Below are 16,185 nucleotides of genomic sequence, written 5' to 3'. Positions count from 1 at the left end.
AAGATTTCATCCGAATCCGTCCATAACTTAAGATATCCTGCTCACAGACAAACAGGCAGATGGAAAAACAGGGATGAAAACATAACCTTGGTCCACCTTCAGTGGCAGAGGTAATAAGAAAATGGAGGGTCCAGATCGACACTGCAGTGCTGAAAGTCTCCATTCAAACTAATTGTTCATCCTAGTCCTTATCAATTTTCCCTCCACTTTTGACAAGAGTAAAGACTTTTCACACACAGTGGAGTGGAATAGAAGTTAAATATTTTGGCAACATTAGTTGGACCTTTTGTAAGAAATTGCACATGGTTCAAATGCCACAAAATAGAAGCAAATAGAACTGAAATGTCAGGCGAGCCTCAGAGGTGAAAGCAAATCTAAAATATATCGATATATTTGAAGAAGCAACATTTCGACATAACACCAAAAGGGAAAGGAAGACTTAAAGAAAAGGAGAACAGGCAAGCTTTCTTCAAGTAGTCATTTAAATTTCCCTATTGTCTATTCTCCAACAGCCAGGGCAAAGAAAGGTAGAGGTGTCATGAGATCTTGATCTGAGGAAAACCTACTCCAATGCAAAATAAATCTATATAATTACTAAAACTCTCATCATGTTTGTATGTATGCATGTTCCTGAAATACAGCCAAAACGGTACACGATAGCGCAAAAATTTTCGGCCAACCTTACTCACCATTCTCCTACAGTATACAGTATCATGCTTCATTAAAATCGGCAACGAAAAAAATTATTAAAAAATCAATTCCCGATTCAGTCAAGTACTCTTCGGGAGAATTAGATCAATGCAAACAACCTCAGCGGTATAGCTCGCTGGAGCTATCTTTTTTTGTTTTTTCTTGAAATGATTTATTAACAAATCTCAAACATTTAGTAACGACAAAGAACGATTTATTTTTAAGCATAAAATAAACATCACCATTTTGATCTAATACTTCTGTGTTCAGTAATAAATAAAATAGTGTTTCGAAGATTACACACAATAACTTATTCTACTTTCTTTTCTCCGTTTTTTTTCTTCACATTGACGCACAATATCAAGTTTCGTTCAAATCGGGCAACGAAACAAAAATTATGAAAAAAATCAATTCCCGATTCAGTCGACTACTCTTCGGGAGTATTTGATCAATGCAAACAACCTCAGCAGTATAGTTCGCTGGAGCTATCTTATTTTTTATTGAAATGATTTTTTTTTTTTTTCATCAACCGCTGTCACAACGAGAACCCAACGGGTTCACGGGTTGTTTAGTAAGTTATAAAATTGGGTATATCGGTCAACAATTACAGTAGGAATTCCAATTTCTAAAAAAAAAAAAACATGCATAAAATGAGATATGATAACCTCATTCATTTATATCAAACTAAAATAGGCAATGCGGTCTGTCAGACACACTGTGATACATTCAGTTGTTATTTATCCAATCTCAACCAAACTTGCCAGGGGGACTAGGGGTCACACGTCAGATGTTGGAGCAACTTCTAACCCCCCACCCCACCCCCACACCAAGGAGGTTTTCCTCCTTGGACAAACTGCATGTTAAGATGTATCATAGCTTATCACGAGCCACACCTTCCGGAAGTGAAAATTATTGTACCCACAAACTAGTCAGTCAATTTTGTCGAACATTCTTTTAAGTCAGTCACTACTGTTGTTCAACACGAAAATGAAAGAAATTTGGAGGAAACCTGGCATCCTTGAGGTGTTCTATGTGCTTATCACCCCTTCACTCTCTCCCATAGAATAACGGATCCAAGACGTCTCAACTCGTAAGGCCTCCAGCTAGGCTGCAATGATTTAGAGCTAAAAAGGGTGCTTAAATGAGTCTTTACGCATGAATGATGTATCTCTTTGGCTGTCCAGTTTTTCTGGCCATCAGATTATGTATAAACTGCATATGGATTGTTTATAACTTATATCTTGGCACCTCATTTGTGATTTCTCCCAGCCATGGCCTCAAGTGTGACCTGCAATATTCCCCCTGATACTCTAATGGCAAAATTGTGACCTTTGATGCATAACCTCATTCCTAATGGTTGCTAACATTGTTTAATACTCATCAGAGGGAAATTTGGATATGCTTGCAGAGAGGAGGTGTATAGGCCAAGTCAATGGTCAGCACACCTACCAGAAGCAAAAATTAAAAAAATTTTTTTTTTTAACATTATGCCAAGTTATCCAGTTGTACTCTGTCAAATCATGGCCGACTTCTAGCGACATTCATGATCAGATTTATTCAAACATTCCCATCCGGCACTGCTTTCCTAAGCGAAGGCAGAGACAGTTTGTTTGCAAGCTTTACCCCACCCATCAAGCACATACAAGGTCTGCCTCTTCATCTTTCCCTCAACCATAACCAGCATGGGTGACTTCTCCAGACTTTCATGTTTTTTTCAGTCTTCATGTTCCACCCAGGAAATAGAGAAGTTTAAATGGGGTTGGTGGGCTGTGAGGGACAGCTTAATTTAGAGGGGCAGGAGTTAGAGTTAGATAGAGGGATTCACGGGGCAGGGAGTTTAGGTTATGGCCGAAGCCGGCCGTCATAACTGCTGCCACCGCAGCATCAGCTGCTAATACCATCTGAGGCCGGCCAACATCTCCCGGCCCCTCTTGCCATTTGCCTCACAATGCCAGCCAGTTTTGCCTTGCCAGAAAGCCAGCTAGTTCTTTCTAGCCAGTTTGCAATGACTTGCCAGTCATTGCCACATACCTGCTGTCTTCTTGTTTATGGGCAATAAGGCCAAAAGACGTCTCACCTGTTTCAAGGTTAAATAGGCCGAGTTTCAATTTCTTTCTTCGGCCATAAGCGCCATTGTTACCTGCTGTTGGCCACATGAGCCAAAGACCTGTTTGCAATTGGGCCACATGAGCCAAGAAGACCCACTTTTGTCGAGTGGCCATGTGGGCCTTTTGTGCACTTTTATGAGCCCTCCAAGCCAAGAAGAATCACCGTAGTTGAGAGGCCATTTGAGCCAGGGGCAAGCAACGGGTGCTGAGAAGGCTCTGTAGTCACCAAGGAAGCAGTTGCGCCGGGACCCGTAGCCCTGATAAACAGCGTTTGGGGAAGGGGGTCTGCTACCAGGTGGGAATGGCCAGAAACATTTATAGATTTCATAGACTCTGACAGAAAGAAGAAAAGGCCCTCTTGGTTGAGTCATTCCCCATCACAACCACATATTCAATTGCATCCAGATTTAGTGCTGTTAAATTACATGTATTAGCACAAGAGTCAGGAGCCATGGTGGAGCAATGCTTTAGAGAAAGGAAACTATGTGATTTAAAAAAATAAAATAAATTTGATGTACTTGCAGGATTTTTAGACGAGGGTGGGGAGGAGTCCTGCGTGATAAATGAGAACATGCCCAGAATTTCCCCCCTCTCCCCTTCTGAGCGCAGCCTCGGGAGAGGCTGAAGGAGGAATGTGGGGGTTGTGTTGCACATATGGCTCCTCGGGATTAATAAAATGCTTAATATAATGTAGTTATTCCCATATTGATTGTATATAATAAGTTTGAAGTCATTTAATGTTTATCAATCATTTGTACGTTATTCTTTCATGGCTGAACTGCAGCACCTCGAGGACCCAAGTTTTAGAAGGAGGTACTTCAGAATTTGGGCAAAGTTTTAAAATACCATCTATTGGCCTTGACATCTGTTTGAGGGCACCAAAGGCCGCAATAAAGCATATATTGGGATGTTGGCCCAGAGGCAAGAGGAAACCACGCCCAACGAATCCTGCTCGTCTTTGTGGTGACCTGAGTCTTTCGTCGTGTGTGTCTAAGGTCTAAAAAGCATCAGCTATTTACGGTTCCATTCATTCACATGGACTGTTTGAGGACTCATATTTGGTAGGGATCAACTGATTATTGGGTTTATGAATTCTAATTGCAATCACTTATTTTGTACAGTGCATTCATAAAGTATTCACACCGATCGACTTTTGTCTCATTTTGTCCACATTCAATTCAGCCTGAATTTAAAATTGATGAAATTTTTTTTTTTGACACCGGTCTACACAATATACCCCAAAATGGCAAAATGAAAACATGGTTTTAGATTTTTTTTTTTTACAAACTAATTAAAAATGAAAAGCTGAAATGTCTTGCGTCAATAAGTGTTCATCCCCTTTGCTACGAGACTCCAAATTGAGCTCAGGTGCATCCAATTTCCGTTAATCATCCTTGAGATGTCCCTACAACTCGATTGGAGTCCACCTGTGGCCAACTCAATTGAATGGACATTATTTAGAAAGAAACACACCTTTCTATATAAGGTCCCACAGCTGACAGTGCATGTCAGAGCAGAAACTCTACCATGACATCCAATGAACTGTCAATAGAACTCTGAGATAGAATTGTGAGGAGGTATAGATCTAGGGAAGGATAGAAAACAATTTCTAGTGTTTTTTATATATATATATATATATATATATATATATATATATATATATATATATATATATATATATATATATATATATATATATATATATATATATTGTTAAGGTTCGTATGGGAGCTAATACACAACGTACAGCAAGGGGGGCATGAGACAAGAGGAGTGGGAGAGGGAGGGACAAACCAGTGGGAACAGAGGAGGAATGTGGGTTCCCAAGATTGAAAATTGAAAGTCTTCAGTTCAGTTTTGAAAGTTCCCAAAAGCACAGTGAGCTATATTAGGAAATGGAAAGAATATGGAACTTCTCAGACTCATACTAGAGCTGGCCATCCGACCAAATTGAGCAACCAGGCAAGAAGGACCTTGGTTAGGGAGGTGACCGAGAATCCAGTGACCACTCTGACAGAACTACAGAGTTCCTTGGCTGAGATAGGAGAACCAGTCAGAAGGACAACAATCTCTGCAGCAGATCACAAATCTAGGCTTTATGGTAGAGTGGCCAGATGGAAACCACTCTTGAGAAAAAAAAAAAGCACATGACAGCACACCTGGAGTTTGCAAAAATGCATGTGAATGACTTTAAGAAGATGAGGCAAAACATTATGTGTTCTGATTAGATGTAAACTGATCTCTTTCACCTGAATGCAAAGCGCAACGTCTGGCAGAAACAGAGCACAGCTCATCACCCACCTAACACTATCCCTACCGTGAAGCAGAGAGATGACAGCATCATGCTATGGGGATGCTTTTCAGTGGTGAGGACTGGGTGACTTGTAAGAATAGAGGGAGCAATTAATGGAGCAAAATACAGGCAAATCCTTAAGGAGAACCTGCTTCAGAGCGCAAAAGACCTCAGACTGTGGCGAACATTTACGTTCCAACAGGACAATGACCCCAAGCATACAGCCAAAGCAACACTGGAATGGCTTCAGAACAAGAATGTGAAAGTGTTTGAATGGCCTAGCCAAAGCCCAGGCTTGAATCCCATTGAGAATCTGTGGAAAGACTTAAAGATTGCTGTTCACCGACGCTCCACATGCAACTTGACAGAGCTCAAGAAAATCTCCAAATCCAGATGTGCAAAGCTGATACAGACATACCCAAAAACAATCGAAGCTGAAATCGCTGACAAAGGCGCTTTGACAAAGAATTGACTCGGAGGGTTGAATATTTATTGACGCAAGACATTTCAGCTTTTCATTTTAAATGATTTGGTAAAAGTTTTTAAAAACATATTTTTACTTTGTCATTTTGGGGCATTTTGTGTAGATCGGGGACAAATTTCTTCAATTTAATTCATTTTAAATTCAGGCTGCAGCACAACAAAATGTGACAAAAGTTGAGGGGGTGTGAAAACTTTTTGAAGACATTGTATAGACGTGCTATTTTACACCATACCATGGAAACACTTGTTGACTCAGACTGGGTCTTTGGCTCATCCTGCTTGCTCGCAACCGTTTCATCTGATGGGTAGGGGAGAAATCCGCTTGAGATAGTGATTGGCCATGGTCATGAACCACTTGGGTTTCAGCATCACGTAAACATTTGGTTGCTCGGCCAAAAGATAAGATATATCCTGTGTTTACCTCTGCGCGTCACTCGCTAAGCAAAGATTTCAATTGGCCTGGTTACGCGATGCTGGGTGCAGGACCAACCGGAGATCTCTGCACTGGATGGCTGAAGATGTCGCTAAGTGATTCACTGGATACAAACCGGGCAACCAGACAGTGACCGTTACCGTTGCATTATTAGATAATATGACAGCACCGTGGCAATTCTCTTGGGACCAGCTTTGACTCCACAATATCCACATCCATATTGTATTCAGTGGATTTGAAACTACATTTCAGATGGCAGTCTCGTGTCCTCATCATGACTACCACCCCGATGAGATACAAAAATCCTTGACATGCTAATCACCAGTGGTTAGGAGTAAGAGGGAAAAAAAATAGTAAAAGGTAGAGGAGGAAAGATATGCACATAGCTATACTAATAAAAGGCAATGTGTGTGTGTGTGTGTGTGTGTGTGTGTGTGTGTGTGTGTGTGTGTGTGTGTGTGTGTGTGTGTGTGTGTGTGTGTGTGTGTGTGTGTGTGTGTGTGTGTGTGTGTTATCTACATATGCAGGTTTCATAATGTGGAATGGAGTCCTCCCAGGGTGGGCTCAAAATATCCACCTTCATTTCGGTAAGTGGTCACGATTCACGGACCAAGCTGTGAAGTTTTCTGTTTTCAAAGTTTTGTGCCGAGGGCTCTCTTCAGGATTGTTACTGAGCCAAGGATGGCTTACAACTGCAGTTCGTTTGTAGTGATATTCCCAGGGATGGTTTTTAATATCTCTGAGGTTCTTCGTCATCATGCCCGTAAGGTTCTTCATCATCACTGTTACAACTTTGGCATTCTTCAGCTTCGAGGATCTTTTCACTTCATGCTTGAGGTCTTGGTATTTGGTCATTTTCTTGATTTCCGCATCATTTATTCCAAAATCACTGGTATTAACATCTCAATAATCAATGCCTTCTCTTTTTTTGCACCTAAGTATGATATCTGGTCACAATGCTTTGTTTTCGATGTCCACGCCCAGTGGGATCATTAGGTCTGACGTGAGCGGTTCTTCAATGTTTTCAGTGATTGCTTTTGGTTCATTTTCCCACAAATTTTCTGGAACTAGAATATCAAAGTTTTTGCAGATGTACCAGCAGAATAGTTTACAAACTCTGTTGTGTCATGTGTACAGCTGTTCTGACACGCTTAATGACCGAACACAATGAAAAAGAAAAAGAAAAAAAAAGGCATAAAATTCTCTTTTCTAACCCCACCTCCACCCCTCACCTGCTTTTTTTTTCCTCCTCTCCCCCACCCTTTTCTCGCACGATGTCCCCTCCTCATAAAATGCAGCACTCCTCTGTCGCTCGCGTGCACACGCACGCGCCTCCCACAGTGAATAGCAATGTTTGGCGAGGTTGAGCTCTCCCTAACTCCCCTTCCTCTCCTCCCCCCCTCACCCTACTGTTTGTTTCTCCGTACCCCACACCAACTTTATTGACCCGTCGGTGAAGCGACGGAAGGGTGGGGGGGGAGGAGAGACAAAATTCCCACCATTTTGTCATGTCAATATTTGATTAACAGAATATATGGTTGGGGTGTTCTGGGAATGCTTTTTTGAAACATCTGAGGGTGCGTAAGAAAAGTCAGTGGACTGACTTGCTTTTAGATTCAATGAAAAGTGTTTTCCCCGGATTACAAAAGAGCCTTGCCGACGCAGCTTTCAAGCTTTAGATTTATCATGTTTCGCGCTTATCTTGAATTGGTGATTTCATGGCAATATTGTGAGCTTGCATCAAATTTCTCTTCCTTATAAATTTCACTCACTTGGCATTAACCTTTACATCGAGTCAAGATGTACAAATTTCAAGTAACCCAAATAAAAGATCATATTTTCACATCAGACTTAAAATATCCAAAGAAAGCAAAATGCTGTAAACATTTAAAAGCAAAACTTTTGAATAAACATTGCCAAATGTGCATAAAAAGCTGATTTATGCACAAATTATTGGGACAGCCTTGCCATAGTAATGAGACAAAAGGTGCCATGTACTTGCCTCCTTTCTGCACGTTCTCTCTTCTTTAGCATAGCATCCAGCTTGGTGAGCTCATCCTGTAGTCGCTCACAGAGCTTTTGCTGTGAGATGCAATTGAAAGGAAATGAAAGGAATGGGAAAGAAGGTGGGGTGGCAGGTTACAAAAGCATATTCAGGAATGCTTTTGGGCCATATGCAAGTACATATTGATGCAGACACAAGTGATGCTCATGAAACAGTAAGGACAAGTGTAGTTCGATAATGGAAAATAACATGGTAAAACAAGTGGTGCCAAGCACAAGAAATCCCGCCCATTTATTGACGAAGTTATGAGCGAAAAACGATTTTCACCTTTTCGTGACCTGACCTTGATCTTTGGCCGAATTGGACCCAAGAGTTAATGGGGTCGTCCGAGGTTCATTACTCACCTGTGGATACAATTTGACTGTTTCAGCCAGCCGTTTTCCCGTAAAGTAGTATTTTCGTAACCATGTTTTAGTTTTAATAGAAAATTTGTAATTTTGACCGATGACCATGACCCCCAAAACTTCGGATCCTACCGATCTTCACAAATATGCATTTTTCACTATAGGAATGGATAGGATTATAAGTGACAAATAGAATAAGGTTCACTATAAGCTTAGTTTGAAGTAAATCAGATCATTTTTGACGAAGTTATGAGCAAAAAACGATTTTGATATTTTCGTGACCTTGACCTTTGATCCAATTGGACCCAAAAGTTAATGGGGTCGTCCAAGGTGCACTGCCCACCTGTGGATCAAATTTGATAGTGTTTGCTTAAGCCATTTGCCGTAAAGTTTCTAACAGATAGACAGACAAACAAACAAACAAACCGGACGATTACAATATCCCGCTCCCTCCCTCCGGGGACGGGATAACAATCCCCACAATGAGTGGCAGAAAATATTAATACAAAGCAACAGTGACATAATTACATGTTGGCATGGTGGGCAGAACCATTCTCCATCGGGGATAAGCATAAGAGCCGGGCGCAGACATGCTGTGTGGTAGCCACTGTCACAAGTATCGCACAGCAGGATCTATGGTGGGAAGGCAAGAAGAAATATTACTCAATGAAGCAAACTACAAAGCGGCAATTGACCCTGAGAAGGACCAGCCCTGAAAATTTCTGGTAGACTCACCAATTCAGGATGATTTGAAAGGCTACACTTCTTACAAGGGTCATCTTCAATTGGTGGTTGCTCTTCGATTTCTGCCTCTTCCTCCCCCAGTCCATCTTTTGCCTTCAAGCTTTCACCATCTCCTTCATCAGTTTCCGCTTTATCAACTTCTTCATCCTCCACCTCTTCCTCTTCCTCTTCATCTTGATCTTCCTCTTCCTTTACAGCCTGATCTCTCTCTTCATAAAAATCCTCATCCTCTTCCTCATCAACCTCCTCTCCATCACTGCCACTATCACTCCAAAAGTCTCGCTTTCGCCTCCAGCGACTCTTACCGGAGTTGTATTTTCGCTTCGTACCCCAACTTTTCTGTGGTTACATGACAATGGCCAAGGTAGGGGTTGGGGTTCGGGGGTGACACAGAAAAATAAATAAATAAATAAATAATCTGACAGAGAACAGCTGATGCTCAAGAGATGCTATTTGTAAGAGAAAAGTGAAAAAGGGTAGATTAACAGATTCGCATATTACCATTTTCAACTATGCATTGATCAGGAATGTTTGTTATCTTCATGGGGAAACTTAGCTAAATATAGCACAACAATTGTGCATTTTGAGAGGAAAGCACCAAATTTGGCACACTAGGAGCCTATCATATTATGAACAGATTTGGATATTGGGCCATCTCAAATTCAGCCACTGATGGCTGTGGCAGCCATTTTTCAAAATGGCCACCAGTGGTTACTGTTATGACACATCTGCTTTACTGGAGAGGAATGCAGGTTGATAGTGAAAGTTTATTTACTAATAAAGGTCCAATAATGGTCAAAGAAAGTAACAATTTGATTTGGTTGAGAAAAAAAAAGTTAAAGTGGAGTAATTAGTCTTATTAAGACAGATTCCAAAGCGTGGAAAAGCAGTGCGTCGACGCGTGGTCGGAGCAGCAGTTATACCTGGAAAGTGGCAGAACTTCCTCTGAGTGGACACCAACAAGACCGAGCTGTTCAAGTTCCTATCAGAAGCTATCTTAAGGTGGTTTGACAAGGATGACAAGCAGCTGGTTAAGGCCCAGTCACACCTTGACGTTTTAGCCAGCAATGGCAACGTATCAAAATGTATGTAAAACGCTGGCTTGCGTTGAATTTTTGATGGTTTTTTTTTAAAGATTGGGACGTATTCATGACGTGTTGGTCATATGCATAACATATCAGTAATGGACACAGAACATTTCGTTGTCTAAAAGATAACTTATACCAATGAATGCTTAGCCTGTTGTCGGCATTCACAACCTATGCCCAACGATAGTCTAACTTATGCATAACGCACTGCACGTATCGCCGACGATCACGTGGCGTAGCCTATTAAAAGGCTTCCGCACAACGATTCAAATCATAACCGCCGGAGAAATGGAAGTGTCAAGATCGCAGTCACACTTTGGCGATCTTGCCAGCGTATGCCGACCTCTGAAAAATGCATCTAAAACGCTGGCGCACGTCGAATACGGTATGGGTAAGTTTGGTATACGTGAATAGAACGCAAAAGTACGCTATCATACGTCGTAGTAAGTGGAGTACGTCTTGTAATTTTAAACGTGTTAAAAATTTTACGACGTACTTGCCGTATGCCTCACACGTTCCGCATGCGATGGGAATAAGTTGTACGCACGATATGCGAATGTTGGCACACGTCGACAAAAGTTACTTGTAAGCTACTCATAAGTCGAAACACGTCGAGCTAATGTCTAGCGTACCCGAAAGTTATTTCTAACTTATGAGCAACGTGGCTTGAACCAATTCCTTACGTATTTCCAACGCACATTGACGTATGTAGACGTATTTGATCGACTTCTTCCGGACGACCAAAGAACTAAATGAACGTGTTTCTAACTTACAACTACCATATAATGGCGTATTGGCAGCATTTAGGGTAATTGGTATATAAAAATACCCCCAAGCGGGAGTGCCGGTCATCTCTGCCAGAGGTCGACAGAAGCAAAATCAAATTAGGGGCATCTATAATCGAAAGGTGAATTTCAGGTCGAATTCGCTTTATTTCAGTGTTGATCAAGTCGTATCTCGGCCACAGAGTAGAGGAGCGCGATGACGTCAGCGCGCACACGCAAAACCTTTACGTGACTCAACGACGCGTCTGTTCTTGCGCGTGGTGTCACGTGACGAGCCGTAACGCGGCGGACAAAATATTTTTTATACAATCATAAAACGTCTCTTTTGCACCGGAATTTTTACAGAGACCTGTAAAGAGTGTTGTAAAACCCTCAAAAATGTAAACATTAATCTCCCAGACCCCAACAGTAAGCATTCCCTCAAGGAGACAATTCTAGGCTTCATCCCATGCCTGCCAGAATCCGCGGCATCTCGGCACCCACACCCACCCACCAACGCATTCGATGCATTTCCCTCATTAAAGGTGAATTTCAGGTCGAATTCGCTTTATTTCAGTGTCGATCAACCTTATGCAGTGCGAAAGGTGGAAGCATAATTGAATCTGAAGTTAAAATCAGCGCAGGAGACTGTGTTGAGGTCTCCGGCGCACCATGAGGGGGATAAAAACTATAAAATCAGAACAAGAGCAAATATCCAAAAAATGGCTTGTGTTGTTCGAGATAATACTCCATAGTACCTGAATCACTAGTAAGATTTGATCTCTCTTGATAAATGAGGGAGGAGATACGATTTGAAATCGACGATTTTCGCAACTTTGACAGCCTCGTGACCTTGACCTCGACCTTGGACGACCTTGAAAGTTATATCGTTGTGCATGTCTCATCGACCTCTATCCATTCCACTATTGGTTATTTGTCTCCACTCAGTTTGATTGTGGACGGACGGATGCACGGACGGGCGGACAGACTTCGAGACTGGCTTTATTAGGTCATCTCTACTGAGATGTAGAGATGACCTAAAAATGGGGTTCACACAGGAGGAACCCGTCAGTGTTCCAGACTCCATGGTTTTTTTTTTTTTTTTTCTTCGGCATGACGGTGATGTTGACACTTCGATTTCTAGTGCGGTTATGATTTAAATCGTTGAGCGGCAGCCTATTAATTATATTATAACCGCACTAAAAAAATCGAAGTGTCAACATCACCATCATACCGAAGAAACCCCGCCCCCCCCCCCCAAAAAATTAAAAAAACCAGGGAGTCTGGAACACTGAAGCTAAACATTACCTTGACGTGTTTCGACTTATGAGTAACTTACAAGTAACGTGTGTCGACGTGTGTCAACGATCGCGTAACGTGCCTACAACACGTTACTCATAGGTTATAAATAAGTTTCGGGTACGCTAAACATTACCTTGACGTGTTTCGACTTATGAGTAACTTACAAGTAATGTGTGTCGACGTGTGTCAACGATCGCATAACGTACCTAAAACGTATGGCCAGCGTAGCGGAACTTGTGAGTCATACGCTGGCATAAGTCGTAAGATTTCAAGCATACTAAAATTTGAGGACAACCGCAAAGTACAACGATGAAAGCCAGCGTACTACGACATATGGCAGTGTTTTTCAGCGTGCTCTCAATGTTTCCAAAACTTACCCATAACGTATTGGACGTGCACCAGCGTTTTAGAAAAAAATTTCAAAAATCGGCATAAGCTGGCTAAAACGTCAAGGTGTGACTGGGCCTTTATCGCTGATGGAGAGGCAGTCCTGAGCAAGCCACTGATGCTAGACCTGGCCTTGCTCGCCCCATGCAGCCATGAAGAAGCTGACAGTCGAATGTTGTTGCATGCATCCCATGCAGCCAACCATGGTCACCACAAGATACTGATCAAGACAGTTGACACCGATGTTGACGTGTTGGCTGTGTCAGTGGCCCAGGGACTGCAACCAGAAGATTAACTGTGGCTAGCATTTGGCACTGGGAAGAGTTTTCGGTACCTTGCAGCCCACTAAATAGCAGCTGGCCTAGGACCAGAGAGGGCACAGGCACTCCCAATGTTTCACGCTCTGACTGGGTGTGACACTGTATCTAGCTTTGCTGGACATGGTAAGAAGACTGCTTGGACAATCTGGACCGTTCTGCCAGAACTTAGACGCACTGCTGAAGCTATCCTCTGCACCAAGTGGCATACCAGACGATATCATGCACACCAGAGAGGTTCGTCATGTTGCTCTATGACAGAACCAACACGTGCAACGACATTGACAAGGCCCGGAAGAAACTCTTCGCGAAGCAGAACAACGTGCAGCTGATCCTGTCAACCAAGGCAGCTCTGGAGGAGCATGTGAAGAGGGCGGCCTACCAAGGAGGCCATGTGTGGGGTCAAACACTGCTACCAATGCCAGAGCTGCCTCCTCCATCCAGCTGGGGCTGGGTCAAGAATGACGAGGGGGTGTACAAGCCACACTGGACGAAGCTACCCAAAGCAGCCCACACCTGCTATGAGCTAGTATCGTGCAAGTGCAAGAAGAGATTCTGAAGCGTTGCAAGTGCAAAAAGGCCGCACTTGAATGCACAGCTTTGTGTGTGTGTGAGGGAGAGTGCTCACAAAATTGAGAGAATATTAACAGAGCAGACTGTGTCACTGATTCAGAACATTTAAATCAGACATCTCTCGATCAATTTCTATGAGTGAGATGTCGGTATTCATATGAATGAGACGCAGCCCATGATACGTTTGCAACCATGGTCAACAACCACTGACTTTACATAAGCGATGTTGGTATTCATATCAATCAGACGCAGCCCTTGATTCGTTTGCCACCATTCTCAACAACCAATTTCTATGAGTGAGATGGTCGTCCGGTACAAAAAATTAGCAGCCATCTTGCAAAATGGCGGCTATCTTTAAACTTGAGGTGGCTGCAGGTTATGTTTTTCTTAATTCAGCTTTTAATAAATGTTCAAACCAATGTTAGAGTGAAATAATAGGAACCGCTTGCAGCCATTTTGGAAAATGGCTGCCACAGCCATCAGCATTGATGCTGAACTTCTGTGAACTGAACAGTGGCATTCATGCTGAACTTCTCAAGACTGGTGGAAATGCTGCACTCGTGTCATTGCATGCAGTTTTGTGCTCTGCCTGGAACACAGGCATCATCCCAACTGATTAGAAGAGGGGCCTTGTTGTCCCTCTCTGGAAAGGGAAGGGTGATCGCCAAGACTGCAACAACTACTGAGGGGTGACGCTGCTCTCAGTGCCGGGCAAGGTCTTTGCTCGGATAATTCCTGATTGGGTTCGCCACCATCTGCTTGAGCACCAGCGTCCAGAACAGTCAGGCTTTACACCAAAGAGGTCAACGATTGATCGTATCCTTGCCCTTCGTGTCCTCACCGAACGCAGTCGAGAGTTTCGGCAGGGGCTGCTTGCAGCCTATGTTGATCTCTGTAAAGCGTTCGATTCAGTGAATCGGGATGCCCTCTGGAGGATTCTTGGTCTTCGTGGGGTGCCACCAAAACTGATCGATCTGATGTCTGAACTCTCCTCTGGGACTGAGAGTGCTGTGAAGTGTGGTGGTACCATCTCCGACTTATTTCCAGTTGTTACTGGAGTTCGTTAGGGGTGTGTACTGGCCCCCACACTTTTCGGCACTTGTATGGACTGGATTTTAGGGAGGATGTCGGAAAGATCAAGCTGCGGTGCATCGTTTGGGAATGTCAAGATCTCGGACCTTGATTTCGCAGATGATGCAGTCGTCTTTGCGGAGACTTTAGATATCCTTTTGGGGGCTCTCGAAGTGCTGAATGAGGAGTCGGAGCCGCTGGGATTACGGGTTTCTTGGGTCAAAACTAAGATCCAGGCTTTCGGTGACATCTTGGATGCTGCTGTCCTGTCTGTGTCTGTTTGTGGTGAGGATGTTGAGGTCGTGGAGAGATTCACTTACCTTGGCAGTGATATTCATGTCTCTGCTGGCTGCGAGTCAGAGGTCAATAGACGTCTGGGTCGGGCCTGGGGAGTTATGGATTCACTGGATCATGGGGTGTGGCGCTGCCGGTACCTGTGCGGGAGGACGAAAAGTCTGAGTCTTCAGGTCCTTGGTGCTTCCAGTCTTGCTCTGTGGATGCGAGACTTGGACTCTGACCAAGGATCTGAGACGGAGACTTAATTCCTTTGGTACCAGGTCTCTTCGGAGAATCCTTGGCTATCGCTGGTCAGATTTTGTGTCCAACGAGCGGTTGCTGAGAGAGACTCGGATGAGATTTGTTACCTGCATGGTCTGTGAGCGTCAGTTGCGGCTGTATGGACATGTGGCTCGTTTTCCTGACGCTGATCCTGCTCACCAGATTCTCTCAGCGAGGGAGTCTCGTGAGTGGAGGAGGCCAATGGGTCGACCACGTGCCTCCTGGTTGCGGCAGGTTGACCAGCATCTCAAGGAGATGGGGATGGGCCTGGCGTCTGCCTGGGGGGAAGGCCAGACGGAGGCCCCTGGAGTACCGGCAGAAAGTGGACGCAGCGACGTGCTGTTCTGGCACATGCTCCCATACCTGACCTGACCTGACAACCATCAGCGACTGAATTTGAGATGGCCCAATATCCAAACCTGTTCATAATATTGTTACGGCTGTGGAAATTCGCAGACCACCATAAAGGGTCCTAAGATCAGTTATGACGATAAGTAATTGTGTAGTTAGATTTCCCCACCATTGTTTAGAGGGGATTACACCTCCCCTCCCCCTCTCCGCCAAAACCCCCCGATCCTTGCCGAATCGGCTCAGCCGAGCGCACTCGACATGGCCCAGCTATTCACCATGCTGGCAGGAATCAGTGGGGATATGCAAGGAATGAAAAACGAAATAAAAGGCATGAACAAAAAATGGATACAAACACGAATGAAATAAAAACAAATGCGTGCAGAATGAATAATAACATGAACGCTAATATACAGCAGGTGAAGAACGGAATGAAAGAAATGGAAAAAATGCGGGGTGAGATGCAGAGCATGGGTATAGGCCTGCAGGATAAACTGGAAGAGGAGGTCGTCACGATACGAGCGGAGGTGAACTGGTTGGAAGAGAAATTAAAAGTTGTGGGGATCGCGATGAAGCGAACAAAAAGGAAATGGCAAACAAAATAAAAACGGCGGTGC

At 43.5% G+C, this 16,185-nt stretch overlaps 1 protein-coding gene across 2 annotated transcripts in view; it reads right to left on the bottom strand.

Annotated features, from left to right (window-relative positions):
- The window catches only part of LOC147023033 (uncharacterized), a 135,336-nt gene that overhangs the window by 74,480 nt on the left and 44,671 nt on the right, over positions 1 to 16,185 (bottom strand). For both annotated transcript variants that reach the window (XM_085888034.1, XM_085888035.1), the window contains 3 exons: positions 9,152 to 9,499; positions 8,945 to 9,049; positions 8,010 to 8,089 (listed from right to left, as the gene is read on the bottom strand). In XM_085888034.1, coding sequence (XP_085744160.1) covers positions 8,010 to 8,089; positions 8,945 to 9,049; positions 9,152 to 9,499 — 533 coding nt within the window. The remainder of the gene's footprint in view (positions 1 to 8,009; positions 8,090 to 8,944; positions 9,050 to 9,151; positions 9,500 to 16,185) is intronic.

This window comes from Eptatretus burgeri, chromosome 7, assembly GCF_056783735.1.
Source record: "Eptatretus burgeri isolate ZD-2024b chromosome 7, Ebu_testis_v1, whole genome shotgun sequence".
NCBI lineage: Eukaryota > Metazoa > Chordata > Myxini > Myxiniformes > Myxinidae > Eptatretus > Eptatretus burgeri.
This window is presented reverse-complemented; position numbering and strand designations above follow the sequence as displayed.